The 23,300-nt window shown below is 46.5% G+C and overlaps 1 protein-coding gene across 1 annotated transcript in view; it reads right to left on the bottom strand.

The window, feature by feature from the left end:
* The window catches only part of CDH23 (cadherin related 23), a 408,502-nt gene that overhangs the window by 296,910 nt on the left and 88,292 nt on the right, over positions 1 to 23,300 (bottom strand). Inside the window, exon 3 of the mRNA XM_090058715.1 lies at positions 7,158 to 7,286. Within this exon, the coding sequence (XP_089914841.1) occupies positions 7,158 to 7,286 (129 nt within the window). The remainder of the gene's footprint in view (positions 1 to 7,157; positions 7,287 to 23,300) is intronic.

A 23,300-nucleotide genomic window follows, 5' to 3' on the forward strand; every position in this document is an offset into this window, starting at 1 on the left:
AAATGCATTACACTTTAATTTACCATTCCTGTAGGAGTGATGTGAGCCCCTACTTGCTCATTGGCAACCCAAAGTACCTCTCCATTCCAAAGGCAATGGGTAAAGGCGCTGGCCTATCTGACAGTTCACTCATCGCCTGTCAAAAGAGACAGAGCATCTCAGAATGATAAGTGTCACTAGCCGTGCTGTACATTTCAAAGGGAAGACAGCTGCAGGAGTCGGTGAGCTTAGTGATGGCCTTGGAATAGCAATGGGCCTGTTCATTTTGGTGTGGGTTTCTCTTATGAAAAGCCACCTTCTGTGGGTGCCAAGTTGGATGATTATTGCCAGAGATAAAGGTGCGGATTCTGCTGTGAGGGTTTTAGAAATTATGTTTGGAAAAACCCAGCTGTGAGAGCCAAAGAGTTGTCCACACGGCACACAACTCTAGTTACAAGGATTAAAGGACTGGCCAACCCCTGGATGGTAGGGCTTACCCAAAAAACTGGCTTCACAGAACTGTCTGTGGAGCTATGGGTCAAACCTTTTTACCTTATAAACAAGTCTCCACAATTGCTTATAAAATACTTTCTTATGCCTGCTGAAAGCGGCTTACACTTTACCCTCAACAGTGAAAGAAATGCTATAATGCAGGGGTTGTCAACCTCAGGTATGTGTACCCTGGGGTACTTAGGTTGTGGGGGATACGGGCAGATGGGTGGGGACAGAGTGGGCCTGGAGGCATAGTGGCAGCATCTCCATGGCACATTCCCACATGTTGCCTCTTACCCAGGGGAGGGGGAAGGGGGGGTGCGCCAGGCGCTGCTGGCCCCATGCAGCACACCAGGGCACCTCCTCACCTCCCACCCCAGCTCACTCTCCTGATTAGCCACTGCCATCAGCCAATAGCTGGCAGCAAGGAGGTACCCTTCTGTAGTAGATGTGGGGCAGGGCAGCTCACACATGGCAGCTGCTGCCTCCACCCACCACCCTGTGCCACTGCCTGGGAGCAAGACTGGGGGGAACGAAGGCAGTAGTGCCCCTCTGCAGGCTGCACAGGTGCTGCCTGGTTGGCCGCAAGGGATGTGGGGAGGGGGCTAGCATACAGAAGCCGCTGCCAACGCCACCTACCACCCCATGCTGCTGCTGCACACCACTTTTCCAAAGCTGGTTGCACGTGCGGCTCCATGGGCTGCAGGTGGGCAATGCACAATTGACTGGGCCATTGCCCCACATCAATGTCTGGCCACCGCCACCAGAAGGGATACACTAGTTAAAAAGGGTTGAAAGCCCCTGCCATAGTGGATATGGCCTGAAACCTATCCTGTCCAGGCACCCACTTCCTAGAACCCACAGCAGAGCCAGGAATTGCCATTCACTTAGGTTTCCATTCACAGCCCTGCTGGGATTTCATTTTTCTTGCAACTCTGTTCATATGATGCTTTCGAAAACTATGCAACTAATGGAATCAAGCTCTCAGAAGTCTGCACCTTCCCTACCAAGGGCCTGATCAAAACTGCATAAAAGGCAATGGAAGCCTTTGCACTGAATTCAGTGGGCTGTGGCTCAGGCCTTAAATGTCTAGTTTCAATTAAGATAGGCAAAAGGGCATGAAATGAAACATGAATATATACGCATGACCTGAGGTCATCTCCAAGCACCTGAGGAATAGTCTCAACTGCAGAGCATTTATCACCTATCCTGCTGGTACACAGATTTAAGTAGCTAAGCAAAGGGAGTTGGGAGGGAGCTAAACTAATGCTGTCCAGTAAATGGAAAGGTTGAAGGGTCTCTCACTATAACCCTATAGTTCTGATGAAGTCCTTGCCACCATAACTTTGCCCAGGCAGACCACCACAGGGTGAAGGACTCACTTCCCAGGAAGCTATTTTTAACGTCCAGAAGCAGACAGGCAGGAAGGCTGGGCTCACCTTTAAGTTGGAGGGAATTTTGCTGCTGTCACCAGAGAGAACTCTTTACAATTATTCTGTTTACTCACTGACGCTCCTAAGGTGATTCATAGTCTGCACATATGCAGGTGGGGAACATACATGCACCTGTCTGGTACTTTGGGGAGTGCAGCTACTCATGAAGAATCTTCATGTTCTTACAGTGAATAACACCTTACCTGTGAATCAAGGAGAGTGACCAAAACAGGCCTCAGAGTGGTGAAGGGAAAAATGCAAGTGCAATGCAGGAACATAGAATAAACTTCCCTCACAAGGGAAGAAGGAAAGGAAAGATTTAAAAACCAATAATCTGAAACAGCTCTATGCTTAAAAAAATAATAATAATGAAGAATTTTACATTATCCAAACAAACTCTGATGGTTTGGGGTGAGGAGTGGGGGGTAAATAAATCCTTTTTTAATAAAAACCCTGAGCTTTTAATAAAGTGTTCATGCTGATGGGCTGAAAACATTATAAGAAGGAATTAACTGAGAGCTACTGATACTCTAGGGCAAAGTTGGCACTGCTTCTACAATACCACTTTAACGCACTGAATTTTTTAGGGGTGGCAATTGTAGCCATGTTGGTCTAAGGAAGCTTGCAAAGTTTTTTTTCCAGCTATTTTAGTTGGTCTAATAAAGGATATTGGATTTACCCAAAGAACCTTGTCTGCCTTAGGGGTGGTGAGGAATTAACAGTATTTTAATTATATTTTAAGAAAATTATATTTTAAGTGTGCTATGTAGCAATAAAGAACACTTCCAGTTACCTTTGAAAGCCCAGTTAGGGACTAAAAATGACTGAGTCTTGGTCCCTGTTGCTGTTGTCAGTGACTGTCTGGGGTACCAGAATTTTTTTGGCCTCAATTTGTCTCTTAAGGGAGTGATTTCCTTCCCATGTTTTTTCCTAGAAGAGTAGTCCCGATGAGTCCTGGATGATAATCATTGAATGAGTGGTGATCTAAGCACAGAAGTGGGAGCCTGAAATTCCTAAATCAGATTTGGATTCCTCTATCTAGTTATGGGAAAATCCTTTTCCTAAAACCTCCATTTACCTGTCTGTAAAACAATGCTGGTACTTACTGATATATGGAGGTTGTGAGGATTAATGTTTGCAAAGCATTTTGAGGATGAAAAGTACTATGTACCACAAGTACCAGGCATTACTGTAGCTCTAGGACATTTTGGTTTGACTTGTTTGTGTACTCTGGGAGATTTGTATTATCCATTGGAAATATACACTGCATCAAGAAAAAATAAGCAATAACTCACGGGAAGACAATTTTCCCCCACGAACATGGGAGAATAATAATAATGAATTCTAAATAGTGAGGAAAATGTCTTCTTTCTTCACAGGTTTGAAAAAAAGCATGGGCAAAAAATTCTTTTGAATTGTGCTTTAGTACCCTGGTCTCAGAAAAAATAAGAACCACAGTAACACTTCTTTCCTTTCCTTTCCTTTCCCTTTCTCCCCCCTCCCCTCCCCCCATCTTCTATTACAGGATTAAAGACTTGAAAGGCGAACCATAGCCCAGTGTCACGGCAGGAGGAGTCAGTGGGAGGGGGAGGGAGGCCCCTTAAGAAATCTGCCACAGCAGATTCTTAGGCAAAAAAAAATCCTATTTCTCACTCCTTAATTCCAGTCAATTCCAGTCAAAAGGCTGATAGGGATCTGTTTGCAGTAATTTGCTGCAGTTTATCCACTTCTTTCACCTTCTATCAGCTCTTCAGTGACGGGCTGGCTGACATGCTGTTACTCGAGTGAGGAAATTAAAATTTGATGCAATAATCCCAAATAAGAAGGATTTTATTAGGTAATATATACACTCTAGATTAGGTATTCTTGCATGATACATAGATAGAGAAACACAGACATGCTGGGTACCATAGATAAAGAGAGAGAGACACAGACGGAGGTAGAAAGGCCAGGAAAAAATCTCACACAAGTTGTTCTAACCTTAAAAGCACAATAGCACTGATCTCACTAACCCAGCATGCCAAAAAATGCACGCTTCAAGCCACAGTACACTCAATGTCAACTGGACATTGTGGATGTCCATTTTATGACAGAGAAATGAGTCCAGGTATTGCATTCAAAACTCTAGGTGTATCCCTTAACATAACAAAACCAACATACAGTGTGACAGTTTCTATTCCATGTCAGATATTAGAGGCAAAGCTGAAGAAAATGGGTTTTCATCAGAAAATGGAGATTTGTCAAAAGGACCACTTTCCATGGGACTGTACCTACTAGCTGCAGCAGGAGAAGAATGAGATTTCTGGTCAGAATCAAAGAGTAAGCATGCCTCAACCTACTCATAACAGGCAATAACTGAGGAGTCAGGTCAACCACCTGGGATGGAGGAGACCACAATTCTAGTCCTGCCTCTGGCAGATTCAAGCCATGGACTTGAACCTGGTTCTCCTACATGCCAAGTAAGCACCTTAACTGCCATACTGCTGGCTGTTCTTGGCCACCTCTCATCTGTCTTCCCAGTTGAACCTATTCCAATTTTATAGATAACTGGACCAGAGTCATTAGACCAGGAAGAATAACTGATTTGAGTAGGATGTAGGAGACCCAGGGCCAAGTCCCTGATCTATAGAGTAAGATTCAAATCAGGAGCTTGAAGCAGGGTTTCTCACATCCCTAACTGCTGGGCTACATTTCAGAGTACGTGCATGCCTCATGACTATCTCTGGATGGCAGACAGGCACTTTATTTCATGAGATCCAAAGAGACTAAAAGTTCCTTTATTAGCACTCATTCAAATCACTTCTCATGGCTAATCACAATCATCACTCTTGTAACACAAATTTCTACTGGAACCTCTTAGTTCAGCATACAATAATTCATTATTGTATTAGAATTCAGTTCATGCCAGTCCGCTAATCTCATAAGTGTTGAGACTGTTAGGTCACAAAAACTCCGAGTCAGAGTTAGTCAGACACCCTGGAGATATATAGAAAGGAAAAAATATTCAGAGGCGGAGATGATCATAATAAAGCCGGGCTGGTAATTCTAGCGTCATTTTTTGCAAGAGTGGGATAGCAAATTTAAACACAGTTTTCATGTTCTTGTGCTCTTTACAGACTCCTAAGGTTGTCATGCTGCAATCATCAGTCATAGGCAGGGCCCACTCTGAACTCCCATCTATTACACACACATGCGCACACGCATGATGGTAGAGAAAGTGACATGGAAAATCAGTCAGTGTAGGCTGTATACTCACACTGATTTCTATGGATGATGAAGAGGATCAATGGATTAGAACCCTCCTTTCCACATTTTTATCCTGCATTCTATTGTGACCCTTTTGCAGAAGCCAGAGACCCAACAGAAACTGAATTCCAACAAACTAGAAAACATTTAGATTATGACTCACTAGTTTAAGGTGCATCTCATATTTCAGGTTAGACACTGATACTTTAGTATGTGCTGAGAGTAATTGCTATGTATGGTTAGTGTAAGTATCAACATGAAGGGCCCATTTAGTTTCAATCTTATTATACTGTCGTTTAATTTGAAAGATGTTCCTTTGCAGGATACAAGGTTACTCTGTGAAGGTGATTCAGTCTATAATCCTTAATGCTGAGGGGAGGGTATATGTGCAGGGGGAGTTTCCATTTCTGTAGCTTCACATAACTCTTTGTTTCTGTTAATAAGATGCATATAGACATTTTTCTTCCTCTATTTTAGAGAAGCTGCTTATTATAAACATGACTGGTATTCATGCAAGTCATTCATGTTACTATTCATATTACTATTAACTTTTGGCTTGAATCATGTCTCAACCTCTTGGCTAAGATCAAATATCTAAAACGTCTCCTGTTAGAGCAAACTACACTCTAACCTACAGAGGGAGAGAATCAATAATCTAATAGTTCTTTGCCCTCTCTAACATTTATGATCCCAATGGTTTTTATCTTGGCACATACCTAGAATATTCAATATTTATTTACTGATCATCTACATGCTGCCATTTTGGGAGGTGGCAGGTTTCTGCATATGCAGAAGAGGATGATTTATTTGTGAATTACTTGTGATTTCATATATTTGAGATTTTTATTGTGGCTATTTCAAAAGTGCTTTTCCACAGTGAGATTTGTGCAGGTAGGTCCTAACCCCATTGATTTTTGTTATGGTTCATTGCTTTAGGTTGCCACCACATGTGCTAGGCCCTATATTTCAAATGGAACAAAGATACAGAAGCTCGAGCTGAGCTCAGCTTCTTGTCTGCATAGAATGCTTATTTTATTACATTGTGTACCTGGATAAAATGAACAAACTAATTTGTCCTCACAACTAAGCCAGGTGTTTGAATTCAGGACTCCAGAGGTGGCAGACAATATATGCAACATGGAAATATAATACAGAATGACCTAACAACAAAGCACTCTCTCTACATATATCTGCTTTATGGCCAAATATCTCCAAAAATACCTAACTGACCTAAGTAGCAATGACTTTAAATGGTATTAAGGTTCCAAAGGCTTCTGAAAACAATCGCCCTGTGTTAGGCATGATATCTTCAGAGCAAGTGGATATGATGCTACTGTCATAACCAGCACAATTATGGTCTGCTGTCTGTCCAATTTCTTCTGTCAAACACAAACTATGCCATGATTAGAAATGAGCTATTTTTTCTTTTTTTGATAAAAAGTAAATTGATTGAAAAATGGACTTTTTGAGGAACCAAAACTGAAAAATCTGGGTAAATCTGGAAAATAGTTTTAGCCAGAAAAATGCTGGAAAAAATACTGAAGCTGTCTGAACATTTCATTTCAAGTTTCAAATCAAAATGTTTAAGATAGAAATTTTCAAAGTGAACTTTTTATTTTGGCATTTTTTATTTAAAAGTTGACCTAAATTTAAAAAGAAAAAAAATTAAAAGGTGGATTTTTTTTAAAAAGTTGAGCAATCTTAAAATCAAATGAAACATTTTGCTTCAGATTAATCCATTTTTTTTTGGATTCTGTTTGTAATAAATACAATTTCTCTTTCAGATTAACCTGAATTTAATTTTTTCTTGTGACTTCTTGATGTCACTTCCAAACTAAAAATTGGGACAATGCAACAAAACCATCCTGAAGGGAAGAAGCCATTGTATCAGAAGGGACAGAGGTGTCTCTGTCCAGCATTAAAATGTAGCGTCCTTACTTCTCTACTCCTCTTATTCTCTCATTGCAACATCACAGAAACATATCTGAATGAAGAAGAAGCCCTTACCGGAGGTGAATTCTCATAGATGTTTGTGCTGTAGGGCAGATTGATAAAGACTGGATCCATGTCTTGCACATCTGTGATGATGATCGCCAAGTTGGCCAGAGTGGACAGGGGCTTGTTTTTATCTTGGTCCTTAAAAGCAAGGAAGAGTAAGCATCATTAAAAGGAAACGCAATAATTTAGCTCACACAATAATGATCAAATGGCTCAGACCAGTACTGGCAGGGATTCTCAACATCTTTCCTAACACTGCATCAGGATCTATAAATACTCCTGGAAATTGTTTTTTCTTAAAACTCTAGCGAAGTTATTGTTGGCAAAGTCTCTCTCCAAGATAGAAAATAATATGCTTTTCTGTCCCAGATCTACCCTTTACAATTTAACTAACAGCCATACATTTTATTGTGCTTGGAATGACATGGAAGAAGTGTTTTGCTTACAAATATTTCAATCTATAAGTTGTTCTCTCATACTGACGTGTCAGGGTATGCCTACACAGCAAAATGAAAGTGTGGTTGTAGCCTATGTTATCATGTTCTGCTAGCTTAAACTAAGTAGCAGAGATAACAATAGTAGTGAAGATACCGTAAACAAGGGCTTTGATACATACTGACAATCAGAGTCTGTACCCAGGATCTCTGGTCAATTTGGGTCTAGTCTGTTACTTTTTGACAGATTTGCTGGCAGATCTCCAGCTGTCCTGTGGCAGTAGAACTCTTCACACTGCCAGAAGAGCAGAGCTCTCAGAAGAGTCCCTTTTTGCTGAGTTAAGCAAGGTTTTTGTTATGGTCCAGCAACCTGCTGAAGACACATAAACATACTCCTAAGGCTTTAGTGGATTGCTGTAGCCTATTCAGCAACTGGTGCCTTCTCAAAATGCACTCTGAACTCTGACAACACAGCTGCTGTAGCCCAGCCACCAGACCATGCAGGTGTACATGCAGTTTGGCCAGATGCCTGCTGTCTGCCACCCAGAGTACAAGGTTGTGTCTACTACATTAAGCTGTCTCTGCTGCCAGAACTTCTTGTGGTAAAGGCAATTTAGGGTAGACAGTTTTGTAATCTGATTAGCAGCATGTCCTAAAGCCAACGCCACTTCACCTTCAGGGCTCTTGTTACCTGTCCTAGCTAGATTAAGTGTGCAGAGGGATGCTAGCTCATATGAACTTGTACAGACATTCAGTTTCTCATGGGAGAGAGAATCACTGTTCTATCAAGAGAAAATAAGAGTGTAGACATGTTCAGGCTTTTTCTTTTGGAATAAAAATGGCTGCTCCAAGAAAAAACAACCTGGAAACAACTAGGGTTAAATCACTCCCAGGAGAGTTTCTTCTGCTGACTATAACCTAACCTTCATTTTGTAGTGCAGCATACTCATAGCTTTAACTAAGGGCATACACTTGGTTAGCTAGCTACTACTGCATTGCCAAGAGTGGTGAACAAGAGTTCATGATACTGTTCATGTGGGCTCCACAAACACCAACCTTTGGTTTTATTTTTACTGCTGGAATACAGTTTCTTCAAACAAATACAAAATACCGTATTTACTCAAATCCAAGAGGAGGTTTTCCCACAACCCAATCAGCATGGGGAAAAAGATTTTACGATTTTGCCATTTTACATAGAATAGATAGTGTTACATTTCAGTAGGTGAAATAAAAAAATGTATCCAAGCTGAAAATTATTCTAACATCATAAAGATGTGTACAACTATATCAGTACAACTATATCACTCTTGTTTCCTGTGCTGTAGCAAGGTAACTGTTTCCAAAAGTTTTTCAGTGGCAATTGGAAGAGAGGCAAGAAAATGATTACATAGAGCCTTTAAAAGAAACAGTCCTAGAACATTTCAAGACAAGAGGCAGAGAGTGATTGTGTGCTTTTCACTGCTCTTTTCACTGCTGGAAGTGTGGATTCAAACAATCACTTAACTTGTAAGACAAAAAACTCAGCAGCCTCAAGATAATGAAGTAGCATCCTTACCACAGTGTCCAGGTACTTCCGGCCAGGACTCTTACAGCACTATCTTTCGCTGTCTGAGGTCTGAATATCTAAAATCCACTAACTTGTGAGCAGTTGCCAAGACATCTTTATGAGCTTCCACAGAGCAGTACCCTTACAATGTCAACTGAGATCTGCAATCCTGGGATCTCTCTTGCATTTGTCTGCACCATAAGGAGCCCTATAATGACACTAGCTCTTCTAGCCCTTTCCCAGATAAAATGTTACATATTCTACAAAAAAGGAGCAGAACAAATGACATACAAAGGAAGATAAAATAAGATTTGTTACTTAACTATAAAGCAAGGTGGTGAAAGGCAAACATTAGAGATTACCACACACATCTGCAAAATGGTTTTAAAGAGCAGTAAGGACTGATTGCCAGGAAATGAATGTTGATTTAAACACGGTCATCAAAACAGCTTCTCCATTTTCCTCTTAACTGGAAGATGACTGTATTTACGGCCTTGGTGGATGCTCCTTTCTGACATGCACTCTGGTACTATCGCTCTTGGACTTGGGGACCTTTTTCTTCAAATAAAATCTTGTACTCTGATTTTCTGTCGCATTTTGCTTAAAGTAGGGATTGAGAACACTGATAATCAAGCACAATGCTAGCCTCCTCATCTAACCTACCCATGTCAGTGTCATCTCAACTCCCTGTTTGGGTCAGTGCCATCTCAATTCCCACTGTCATCCCTCCCAAAACATTCCTTTCTGTTCCAATCCTTGGCCTCACAACTGTGGCACATCCTCATATCCAACATATCCTCATCACTGTGGCAGTTATAATCATGGACCTTTTTTGAGCAAATACTGTGGTTCAGAGATAGCAAAAAAGCATTAACATATGAATTCACCAAAGACACTTTTTGGTAGTGCTCGTAGCCAAGGTTTGAGCTCGCTTCCAGAATGAAGTGGTAAGTAGTCCAGAGAACCTATAACTACAGGGAGTCCTAGACTTATGATGTTTCAAATTACATTGAACAGCACTTGTGACTTGTAAATTGGCACCCTGTTTTGACATTCCGATGTGGGCTTTGCCTTTATGATGCTGGACACAGCTGTGTCCAGCTGCTAAGTTTGTTGTGGTTGGGGGAGAGGGGAGGGAAGAGGTGTGGGAAGGCAGATCAATGCCCCTGCAGCAAGGGAAGGATTGCAGCTGGGGCTGGGACCGGGGCTGGGGCAAGTGCTGCCCAGCCAGGGTGGGAGGGAGGGCGGGGGGAGCACAGGAAGTGGATGGGGTGGCTCCCACTGATGTGCGCCATAGGTGATGCAGGCACTGCTTGCTTTGGGCAGAAGGCACTGGAATCGAGTGCTCTGCCCTGCCACTGCTTGCACAGGGCGGAGACACTGCACTGCCTCAGACAAGTGGTGAACGGCAGCAGAGCCGCTCCAGCCTCCCATGCCTCCCGGACAAACTGCTGTTTCACCCTGCTGAGCAGCAGCAGCTGCAGGGCATGGCGGGGGTGTGTGCCCTGGATCTGGGGCAGGTGGCAGATGGCTATGGGGGGCCGCAGCTACCCTAAAATTCCCCATAGCCCCCACCGCCGACCTAGAGCAGCGCCAGCCCAAGGCCCAAGCCCCAAGCAGATTCAGGGCACAAGCCCCTGCCAGGCCCTGCTGCCGCTCACTGGGGTGGAGCGAAACTGTGGCTCATCCAGGAGGCATGGGGAGGTTGAAACGGCTCTGCTGCTGCACGCTGCTTGTGCGAGGCAGCACAGTGCCTCTGCCACGCACTCCCCGGGTCCCGGGTGGACAAGCAACAGCAGGGTAGAGCCCTCTCTCCCAAAGCCTTCTGCCCAGAGCAAGCAGTGCCTGCATCATGCCCTCCACCATCATGGCAAAACAAAGTCCAACCAAGAGCCCTTCAAAAAGTTCAACAAAGTCACCTCAAAGAAGTCGTTCCAAATCAATATAATTGCTATTTACAATATAAATACATTAATATAGCTATATTACTGGTCTATAATTGATTAAATATAAAATTATGGGTTATTTTTGGTAAAAATAGGGTACCAGGCCTTAGTTCAAGAACCAATCTCCCATTTCTAACATTGTTTCCTATGGGAAAATTGGTTCCGAGTTGCAACGTTTTGACTTAAGATGCGGTTTCCAGGAACCAATTGTGTTGTAAATCCGAGGACAGCATGTATATGTTTGGGAAGGACCTCAAGTGTCATTTAGTCCAACCACCTGCAGAGATGCAGGATTCACAAGTCCTAGTTCTAAACCATCTCAGGCAGATGCTTATCCAGCCTCCCCTCTATCTCACAGTAAATGAATCTAAACCAGAAGAGTTTACTCCTGGGAATTGGTGGTAAATTATTATGGGTCAGGTTCAACTTGCTGCAGAACAGAGCCACAAGACAAACCAGTTACAGTGCAATTAGCTGAATTACAGTACAATTTTTTTTCATTCATGTTCATACCCATAGTACCATAGGGTTGGAAGGGACTTCAGGAGTCATCTAGTCTAGCCTTTTGCATGAATGATGGGTTCACTATTCCAAACCACCCCAAATAGATGCCTGCCAAGCCTCTTCTTCAAAACCTTTGTGAAGGACCTTGCACAGGTATCCAAGGCAGCTTGTTCTGCTGTCCCACTGTATACTTAGAGTTTATGGGTGACTGGTGCCTCCAGAGTCTAGGGGGGTACCAGAATGCTGACCTGGAGGGGGGTAGGCCCCCCACTGCTGACTGCCAACCACAGAACCACCAGTGGTGAAAATGGAAGTGCACTTCCACCAGCACTTCCAGTTTCACGGCTGGTGCTTTCAAGGGGTACAAGGCCAATCTCAGGGGGTTCACGTGCACCCGGGTACACCCCCTACACATCACCAATGCTTAGAGTTAGGAAATGTGATCTCTGTCTAGATTGCTGAAATCCTACACTCTCTGGCAAAGGGGTACAATGTTTCTGTCTCTTCTTCAAGGCACCCTTTCAAATAAACAAGAATTACTACCCTGTTCACCCCCAACCAGAGCTTCTCTTCCTCTGGATTCCTTTCCATCCACTTTATCAACTTAATTGCTCAGCTCTGGACCCCTTAAGAAGCTGGAAGATTGCTGTGTTCAGTAACTTCTCTCCCAGCTTCACCTTGCTGACCATCTCATTTGCGGTACCCTTCATCATGTCTTCTTGCAGCCAGCATGTGATGATGGTGAGAACAATATATATATTTTTTTTCCTAAGATATATATATCTTTTTTCAAAACAAATAAGAGCCTTGGGAAATACCAGGAGCCTCATCTGGGGAAATCTTAGGAACTCCTTTTCACTTTTTAACAGTAAAAGTCTATAAAGCTCATAGGGATCATATTACTCTCTGGGAGTGCATCCACCCATGCAGGCATGTGCACTTGCAGCAGCTCAAACAGGTGCAGATATGAACCAGGGCTTTTTGCCTCAGCACATGTGCCCAGATATGCACTTTGGTGTGGTGCAAGTTGCACTACCTGGAGCAAAATAACTCTGCCTGGCTTCTCCAGGATCTGCAGCCAGGGGGAGTTAGAGTCTGGGGCCAGCACCTGAGCTGGCCCCAGCAGTATAAAAAGCTGCCCTGTCCTGGCCCCAACAGTACAAAAAGCTGCCCTGGCAAGTCGCTCAGGGTTACTCGCTCTCAGGAGCTTCTGGGGCCCAGCCAATTGGACCTGGGGATGCTAACCCTTGTGCCAGCTGGCCTGCTAAAGCAGCCCAGAGCATTCCCTGCACCCTCTACCCACTGCAGCAGTTAAAGTGGGGGCTGCTGCTTGGCTGTGACCTGCTGCACAACTGCCAGACCTGGATGGGGACTGCACAGGAAGAATGTGTAAAATTTCAGCAGCCGTTTTGTTTCAAAGGTGTCCATTTCGATGTCCAAAACACTGAATCCAAAACAAAATGAAAGGCTTCAAAACATCTTTGAAACTAAACCAAATCATCTGAAACATTTCAGAAATGTTTGAGATGTTTCGTAATGTTTCAGAGGCATGCCCTGAGCACAACCTTGCAGCTCTGCTTTAAAGTGCCAGGAGGCTGGGGCCAGGCAGGGGATGGGGCCAGGCAGGGCAGCCATGGGGGCTTCTCTTGCAGCTCCTCCAGCTGTGCCTGCCTCTTCCTGGGTGGTGGGAGCCACAGAAGACGACCCCATGGCTGCCCCGCCCAGCCTCAGCCTCAGCCTCAACCTCAGCCTCCTGGCACTAAAAAAAGAAAGCCTGCGCTCAATGCTTGCAGCAGTGGCAATCAGGGCCTTTGAGGGTGCATGACAGAGCCACCCCCAAGCCATCGGGCAGCTGCCGAATGGGTGCCAAGTAGGGGAGGGGGAAATCCCCACTGCCCCACATTGCAGCCAGGAGGCTAGGGCTGGGCAGGGAATGGGGCCAGGCAGAACAGCCATGGGGGCATTCTCCCATGGCTCTCCCTACCCAGGGAGAGGCTGGAACAGCTGGAGGAGTCACAGGAGAACCTGGAGCCACCAAGCTGTGCCTGCCTCTCCCCAGCTGATCCAAATCTCCAAAACAGTATCAAAACTCAAAAACAGATTCGGCCACATTGAAATGGAACAGTGATAAGAAACACTGAAACGAATCATCTGAAACGGTCGAATCTGAAACTGAAATGAAACATAGCTGTTTCGCACAGCTCTACTACACAGGCAGTAAAGGCATCTGCCTCTCTGGGCCAGCTTCCAGTGAGCTGTGGCTGTAGAGTTAGCCTTTGTGCAGCACTACTGCCATGTGTGCCCCTGCCTGGCCATCTGGGCAGCTATCGCCCAGATGTTCCTAGTGTGGTGGCCTGCTTTGAACTGTCAAAGCATGTCCTCCTGGCCCCAATTGTCAAGGAGGTCAGCCACCTCCAGCTTGGTCCAAGGTGCCAGCTCTGAGCAGGCTCCTCTGCCTGGGTCCTACCACTTGCCTCCCTAGCAGGAATTCTGGTGTTCCCCATTTGAAAACTCAAAAATCCCTGATAAAAAAATCCCAAAGTCACTGTAAAATACTCTGAAATCCATGTTCCTCCACAATTAAAAACAAAAGACCACTACATATATAGAGTGCGAAGGAGAGAGAGATCAGATGGACAATGTTTTATTGATATATCTACAGTGCTAAAGCAATTTGGAAGCCGACTAGTGTCTCTATCATCATAATAAAATGATTTCTAAATATCTATATGTTTTGCTGTTTGCCTTTGGTTTTCTTACCATAAAGCAGTTAGAGTTCCCACTGACCCTTCACTAACCAGGATGTGGGGACAATTTCCTTGCAGCCACAGCTCCTGCCAGCAGGTCTCATCTTGTCTGGCAGCTGGGCACGCACAGTGTGTGCTGAGGGGATGTGGACTTTGCAGGATTGCCCTCCCCACAGGGCCACAGCCCCCTCCACAACAGGGGCCACATGGACCCTGCAGGTTCCACATGCCCCACCCCTGCTTGCTCTGCTGTTACCTCTCAGCTCTGCGTTCTTGGGGAACCATGGAACAGTGCACAGCCTGTCTGACTCACAAAGGATTCACCTCCTGCCACAACTCTGCCTGAACAAGAACTGATTAGAGGAAGGACTTACAAAAGGCAATGAAGATATGGTAGGAGATGCATCTAAAGCCCTCCAGACAAGGGTGATAAGGGTGAAGCAACTCCCCTGGTCTCATTTGTATCCAAGATTGAACCAGATGACAACTCATTTAAATGGGAGATGGGATAGGAATGCACCTTCACTATTAAGCCCGCCAGAGATTGGGGGGACTATCGCCACTGCTGGGCAATCCTTGTAAATCCAGCAGGCTAAGGCACTTAAGGGAACCCACCCCTACTCTAGCCCCGGAACAATCTGTAGGGAAGGCAAGGGCCCCCAGTGGGACACTTGCCTGCCTGTACACCAGTGGCAGGAGCTTGGGGAATAAACAGGAGGAATTGGTCCTCCTGCTAAACAAGAATAACTACAACCTCATAGGGGGAATGGAGACCTGGTGGGACTCCACCTATGACTGGGCCACAGGTATAGACGGCTAAACCCTGTAAAGGCGTGATCATGCAGATAAAAGGGGCGGGAGTGTAGCCCTCTATGTCAAGGACAGCTACATGTCCCTCCAAATTGACATTGGCACCCAGGAGGGATGACTGGAGTCTCTCTGGGTTAAAATACATGGGGAACGTGGCTCAGGGGACATCATGGTAGAAGTCTACTACAGACCTCCTAACCAGAAACAAGAGCTGGACCAGGAATTCACCAGGGAACTGAATGAAGCTGCATAGTCTCGGTTCATGGTTGTCATGGGAGACTTCAACTACCCAGACATCTCATGGGAAGAGGACTCGGCCAAATCTGATCGGTTGCAAAGCTTCCTCATGTGCATGGACGAGCTCTACCTGACTCAAGAAGTCTACAGGCTGACGAGAGGCAAACCATTGTTGGACCTGGTACCAGCCAAAGGGGATGACATAGTCAGCGACCTAAGAATCGATGGAAAGCTGGGTGAGTTACCACGAGCTGATCACCTTTATTTTACTATCCATTGCAAAGCTGGCAAGTCAGTCAGCAATACTGAAGTCCTCGACTTTAGGAAAGCTGACTTTGACAAGCTCAGAAGGCTCGTTGGCGAGGCCCTAAGGGACCACGACTCGACTGGAAGAGGAGTCCAAGAGGAGTGTTCGCTCCTCAAGGGAGTGATCTTGACAGCACAAGGAATAGCCATCCCATCTTGGAAGAAGGGTAGCAAAAGGGCGCAGCAACCCCCTTGGCTCAGCAGGGAACTTGAGGACCTCTTACACCTCAAAAAGAGAGACTTATAAAGGATGGAAGGTTGGAATTACCACCAAGGACGAGTACTCAGCACTGGTCCATACCTGCAGGGAGCAGATCAGGAAAGCCGAGGCTACAACCGAACTCCATCTGGCTTCACATATCAAGGATAACAAGTCCTTTTTCAGATATGTAGGGCATCAGAAAAAAAGCAAGAGTAATATTGGACCCCTGCTGAACCAAACGGGACAGCTGATAACCGACACCCAGGAAAAGGCAACCTGCTTAACGGGTACTTTGCGTCAGTCTTTCATCAATCCAATGGGACTGCCCTGCCTAGCAAGGCATGGGGCGGCCAGGGTGAGGGCATATTTATACCCAGCATCAGTGCTGACCTAGTAAAGGATTACCTTCAGAGGCTCGACACCTTCAAGTCAGCTGGTCCTGACAGATTACACCCTAGGGTACTCAAGGAGCTGGCACGTGCCATAGCCCAACCATTGGCAAAAATATTTGAAAAATCGTGGCGCTCAAGTGAAGTACCTGAAGACTGGAAGAAGGCCAATGTGGTACCCGTCTTCAAAAAAGGGCAGAAAGTAGATCCCAGGAATTACAGGCCAATTAGATTGATCTCAATCCCTGGTAAGATTCACGAAAAAATGATCAAGGAGACCTTTCTGGATAAGCTGGCTGAGGGCAACATCCTGAGGGATAGCCAGCACGGGTTTGTCCTGGGTAAGTCTTGCCTGACAAATCCCATCTCCTTCTATGACCAAGTGACATATCACCTGGACAAGGAAGAATAGATTGATGTCATATACCTGGACTTTAAAAAAGCCTTTGATCTGGTGTCGCATGACCTCGTCATGGAAAAATTGGCCAACTGTGGCCTTGGCTACACCACAGTCTGATGGTTGGGAAACTGGCTCTGAGGTCAGACCCAGAGAGTAGTGGTCAATGGCAGTGAGTCATTATGGCTCTCTGTAACCAGTGGCATCCCCCAAGGCTCTGTCCTTGAACTAATTCTCTTCAACATCTTTATCAACAATGTGGACACTGGTGTCAGAAGCACACTGGCTAAGTTTGCTAAACTAAACTTTGGGGCATAGCATTCACACCTGAGGACAGGCTAGTGATCCAGGCTGACTTGGATAAGCCTAGTAAGTGGGTGAATATAAACCTGATGATGTTCAATACTGAGAAATGCAAGGTACTCCACCTCGGGGGAAAAAAACTGCAGCATACTTATAGGTTTGCCCATGCTATGCTTGCTAGCACCACTGCTAAAAGAGACTTGGGGGTCATTATTGACCACAAAATGAACATGCGCCACCAATGTGATGTCGCAGCTGGCAAAGCAAAAAAACCCTGGGTTGCATCTATAGATGCTTCTCAAGTAAATCTCAGGATGTCATCCTCTCGCTGTACTCAGCCTTGTTGAGGCTGCAGCTAGAGTACTGCATCCAATTCTGGGCTCCGTAATTCAAGGATGTTGAGAAGCTTGAGAGAGTCCAAACAAGAGGCACACACATGATCAAAGGACAAGAGAATAGGCCTTAAGAAGGGAGGCTGAGAGCCATGGGACTGTTCAGTCTGGAAAAGTGCAGGCTCAGGGGGGACCTGGTGGCTGCCTATAAATACATAAGGGTGTTCATCAGGATCTAGGAGAACGTCTGTTCACCAGAGCGCCCCAAGAAAAAACAAGGACTAACGGTCATAAACTCCTACAAGACAGAAAAAATGTCTTTACTGTCTGAGCCCCCAGGACCTGGAACAGACTCCCTCCAGATGTGGTGCAGGCACCTACTCTGGACTTATTCAAGAAACACTTGGATGCTTATCTTGCTGGGGACCTTTGTCCCCAGCTGACTTCCTGCTCCTGGGGCAGGGGGCTGGACTTGATGATCTTCGAGGTCCCTTCCAGCCCTAATGTCTACAAAATCTATGAAATTTATTATCATTTAGGATAAAGAACAAAGATTCCAAGGCAAGGACTGCACTGAATTCTGTGACCAGAGAAGCAGGGGAGCACTGCATGATGGGGGAACCTTGCTCCAAATGCTAATCAATCCACATCTACACACACTCAACTTAGCAGTTATCAGATCAATTCTAGTAATGACTCCTTTATTGGTACCCAAAACACTGAATCTGCCCATCTGTACTGTAAGCTCCCTCAGAGTAATGGCACCCATAGTCAGGAGTGATCAGTTTCTATTATTCGGCATATGAGCCATTGTTTACCCATAAACAATCCTAGTGTTCTCCCTTGAGCCATTTTTAGTTCTCTACAAAACCCCTACTTAAGCTCAGGTATCTGTCCTGGTGCTTGGATCCAAAAGCTGCACCAGTTCCACTCCTTTTCTGCCTGGAATCCCTCCATTGATCATGCTCAGAACTCTGCCTCTCTGCAAGCTCCAACAAACACCCGGGAACCTTGACTGGTTCAAGCTTCACTGAGTGGTGAGATCCCAGCTCTCTCTCTCTCTCTCTCTCTCCCCCTCTCTGACTCCAGGAACCTATCTTCTACTCTTTTGCTCCAAGCACAGCTTTCTAAACCTGACTTTTGCTTTTTTACCCCAGGAACAGCTTTCTAAACTAAACTTTTTGCTGATCACACTCTCTCTCTGATCCTAGGAACCTGACTTTTATTCTCTTACTCCAGGCACAGCTGTCTAAATCTGACTTTTGCTAATCAAACTTGAGCTAGACTTCCCCAAATACCTAACTGAAACTAAGTAATATAACTGTTTTGTTTCTCTTGTATGGCTATTACCACTGGCATCATCATAAGTTCATATACCTGGCAATAAAGTACTTTTATGGTCAAGCTGGTTGCAATACTCTCTCTCTGACTGCTGTCCATGGAACTGGAATCCCACCATGCCGCCCCAGTTCTGCTGCACGCTCAGGGACAGCGGGACTAGTCGCATGTGCCACAGCCTAGGCTTCCCCCTGCACCTGGGCTGGGTGGGGTTGAGGGACATACCGCAGGACAGATACAATCCTTTGGATTTGGCCTGTGGGCCATATTTTGCACACCCCTTGTCTAACCGTGCCTGATTTAACTTAGGTGAACTCTGAAAGAGAACTAAATTTAGATCAGGCTGGCCATTTTTAACTGATCTAACCTTCAGTCTGTAGAGTTCAGTACTTACATTGACCTAACTAGGGATCTAGGTGTAACATCCACATATAGACAAATTAAGTTTGATTGTGCAGCTATTTTTAACTCGTTCTAACCACCCCAACATCTGTATGCACCCATACATAGAATCATAGGGCTGGAAGGGACCCCGAAAGATAGTTTCATAGTTTCATAGTAGCTAGAGTCGGAAGGGACCTAGGTAGATCATCTAGTCCGACCCCCTGCCTTGGCAGGAAAGAGCACCGGGGTCAGATGACCCCGGCAAGGTGCTCATCTAACTTTCTTTTAAAAATCCCCAGGCTAGGAGCCTGCACCACTTCCCCTGGAAGCCGGTTCCAGGCCCTAGCCGCCCTGACTGTGAAGTAGCGCCTCCTAATATCTAATCTAAACTTACCCTCCGCCAGCTTGTGACCGTTATTCCTGGTCACTCCTGGCAGCGCACGGGGGAACAGGGACTCCCCCAATACCTGCTGATCCCCCCTGACCAGTTTGTAGCAGGCCACAAGGTCCCCCCTTAACCTTCTCTTGTGGAGGCTAAACAGGTTCAGGTCCCGTAGCCTCTCCTCATAAGGCCTGCCCTGCTGACCCCTGATCATACAAGCGGCCCTCCTCTGAACTCTTTCCATATCGTCCACGTCCCTCTTGAAGTGTGGCGCCCAGAACTGGACGCAGTACTCCAGCTGCGGCCTGACCAGTGCCGCATAGAGGGGGAGGATCACCTCCCTGGACCTGCTCGAGATGCATCTGTGGATGCATGACAGGGTACGGTTGGCCTTCTTGACTGCCTCCCCACACTGCCGGCCCATGTTCATCGTGGAGTCAATGACGACTCCAAGATCCTTTTCCGTCTCCGTGCTGGCAAGAGGGGAGTTCCCCAACCTGTAAGTGTGGTGCCGGTTCTTCCTCCCCATGTGCAACACCTTGCACTTATCAGTGTTAAACCCCATCCTATTCTCATCCGCCCACCGTTGCAACCTGTCAAGGTCAGCTTGTAGCCTATTGCACCCTTCTAGTGCACCCACATCCCCCCACATCTTAGTGTCATCAGCAAACTTGAACAGGGTGCTTTCTACCCCCTCATCCAAGTCACTGATGAAGATGTTGAACAGTGCGGGCCCGAGGACCGAGCCCTGCGGAACCCCACTGCCCACGTCCTTCCAGGTCAAGAAGAACCCATCCACTACCACCCTCTGGGTGCGGCCCTCCAACCAGTTGGCGACCCATTTGACCGTGTGGGCATCGACACCACAGTCTCCCAGCTTTTTGATGAGGACAGGGTGAGAGACAGTGTCGAAAGCCTTCCAGAAGTCCAGAAAGACTACATCCACAGCAACCCCTGCGTCTAATGATTTGGTGACCTGATCGTAAAAGGCCACCAGGTTGGTCTGACAAGACCTGCCACTGATGAACCCATGTTGGTTGCCCCTGAGCATGCATTCCCCCGCAAGGCCCTCCTGGATGTGTGCCAGGAGAATTTTTTCAAAGAGCTTACCCGGGATTGAGGTAAGACTAACTGGCCTGTAATTTCCCGGGTCCTCTTTTTTTCCCTTTTTGAAGATAGGGACCACATTGGCCCTCTTCCAGTCCTCCGGCACCTCGCCAGAGCACCACGAGTGCTCATAGAGCCGCGCCAGGAGTCCCGCAATGACCTCGGCCAGTTCTTGTAGAACCCTAGGGTGAAGATCGTCCAGACCAGCGGACTTGAACACGTCCAGCCTCTCCAGAAGTACCCTAACTAACTCCTCGCTAACCCCTGGCCCAGGCGTGTCTCTCCCGGGGCCCGAGGGGGGCCCAGCAGGGAGGTGGCTGAACTGGTCCCTACTTAGGAAGACAGAGGCAAAGAAATCATTAAATATGTTAGCTTTGTCATCTGGCATGATGACTAAGTTGCCCATCGTGTCCTGCAGGGGCCCCACATTACCCGGGACCCTCTTTTTACCCCCTATGTATTTGAAGAAGGACTTCTTATTGTCCTTAATCCGGGAAGCTAGTCCTATCTCCATCTCTGCCTTGGCCCTCCTGACTGCCCCCCTACATCCTCGGGCGACTGTAACATAGTCCTTCTTGGTGATGACCCCATCCCTCCATTGGGTGTATGCCTCCCTTTTAGCAAGGAGACATTCCCGGATGCTCTTAGTGAGCCATGGGGGTTTATGTGCCCTCCTGCTCCCTTTGACCCTTGTTGGGATTACCTCCCTTTGGGCATGGAGGATCGTCTCCTTAAGGAGCAACCACTCACCTTCGACATCTGATTCCCTTCCCCTCTGGGTCCTCAGCGCTTCCCCAACGATCCTCCTTAGCTTGTTGAAGTCAGCCCTCCTAAAGTCTAGGGCTGTTGCCTTGCTGCAGCCCTTTGCCACCTTATGCTGGATGGTGAATTCCAGCAAGCGATGATCACTGTCTCCCAGGTGGCCCATCACCCGCAGCCCCCTCACCAGGTCATCACCCGTGGCCAGCACCAGGTCCAACAAGGCGTCTCCCCTGGTGGGGCTGTGCACCTCCTGGGTTAGATGGAGGTCCTGCACTCTGGCTAAGAACCGACGTGAGTGATCAGACTTGGCTGACTGCTCCTCCCAGCAGATGTCTGGGAAGTTCAGGTCCCCCATGATGACCACATCCTTAGCCCTCACTGCCTCTGTGAGCTGACCTAAGAATTCCTGGTCGAGCTCTTCTCCCTGGTTGGGAGGTCTATAGTAGACTCCCACTGTTAAGTCTCTCTCCCCTGGACTGCCTTTTACTCTAACCCAGAGCACCTCAGAGTGCCCCCCCTCTACCCCCTTGCTAATTAACGAGGAAGTATATTCCTCCTTGATGTAGAGTGCTACTCCTCCACCTTTCCTTCTTATCCTGTCCCTCCTGTATAGCCTATAGCCCTTGACACTCACCGCCCAGTCATGCGATGAGTCCCACCACGTTTCTGTGATCCCTACTATGTCAGGGCTGGTGACAGCTAGGAGGAGGGCGAGTTCCTCCTGCTTCTTCCCCATACTTCGAGCATTTGTGTAGAGGCATTTGAGGCCTCCAACGGTTGTGCCCACTGACCCCCTAGTCTCAGCAATGCCCCGTCCCCCATCACTTACCTGTTTCTCCCTTTTGACCATTGGTCTGGGCTCGCTGGCTGTTGCTGGGCCTGGTAGTTCATTGTCTCATCAGATCCAGCCCCATGCATGAGCAGGAAAGACATCTGGGGTCAGGTGACCTCAGCCAGGTGACTATCCAGTCTTCTCTTGAAGACCTCTAAGGTAGGTGATTGCACCACCTCTTGGGGGAGCTTGTTCTATAATCTGGACACTCTAGTTGTGAAGAAGTTTTTCCTAATGTTCAGCCTAAAACTGTATTCCAAGAGTTTGTGGCCGTTGTTTCTAGTTTTCCCCCAGGGCACCCTGGTGTACAGTTGTTTACCAAGCCCCTGATGTATGCCTCTAACATAGCGGTACGCCACAACCAGGTCCCCTCTCAGCTTTCTTTTCTTTAGGCTGAAGAGTCCGAGATCCCTGAGCCTCTCCTCACACGACTTGCCATGCAAGTCTCTGATCATATGGTGGCCTCTCTGGACCCTCTCGAGCTTTAGCATGTCCTTGTTGAAGTGCGGCACCCAGAACTGAATTCTCCAGCTGTGGCCATACCAATGTCGAGTAAAGCAGGAGAATCATGTCTTTGGTTTTACTGAAGAGGCATTGATTGATGTATGCCAGAGTTTTATTGGCCCTAGCAGTTACAGCATTGCATTGCCAGCTCATATTCATGCTGGGGTCTATCGTTACCCCCAGATCCCTTTCATTTGTAGTGCTGACTAAATTAGTGTTGCCCAGTCTGTATGTATGAGGGGGTTCCTTGCTTCCCAGATGCAGCACTTTGCATTTCTCTACATTGAACCTTATCTGGTTCCATTCCGCCCAACATGCCAGCTTGTCTAGAACTGCCTGTATCTGCAGCCTAGCTATGAGTGTGCCCGCACAACCCCGTATCTTGGTGTCGTCCGCAAACTTGGCCAATGGGTTTTCCAACCCCCTCGCCAAACTTTTGAGATCTCAGTGATAATCACCTCAAGACAAACTTTCAGTGCAATGCTGTGGTAAACCCTGCCCTCCTCCCCATATAAAAAAACCAACTCCTAACCCTATCTTTGGAAAAGCAAGGGGATATTTTCAAATTGAAGGAAGGAAGTTGTCTTCCCTCTGTACACGACATTGGTAAGACTGTTCCTAGGATAATGTGTCAGTTCTGGTGTCCATATTCCAAGAAATATGCAAATGCTGGAGAGAGATCAAAGAAGG

This window comes from Crocodylus siamensis, chromosome 7 (genome assembly GCF_052110815.1).
Source record: "Crocodylus siamensis isolate JL-2025a chromosome 7, ASM5211081v1, whole genome shotgun sequence".
Taxonomy (NCBI): Eukaryota; Metazoa; Chordata; order Crocodylia; family Crocodylidae; genus Crocodylus; species Crocodylus siamensis.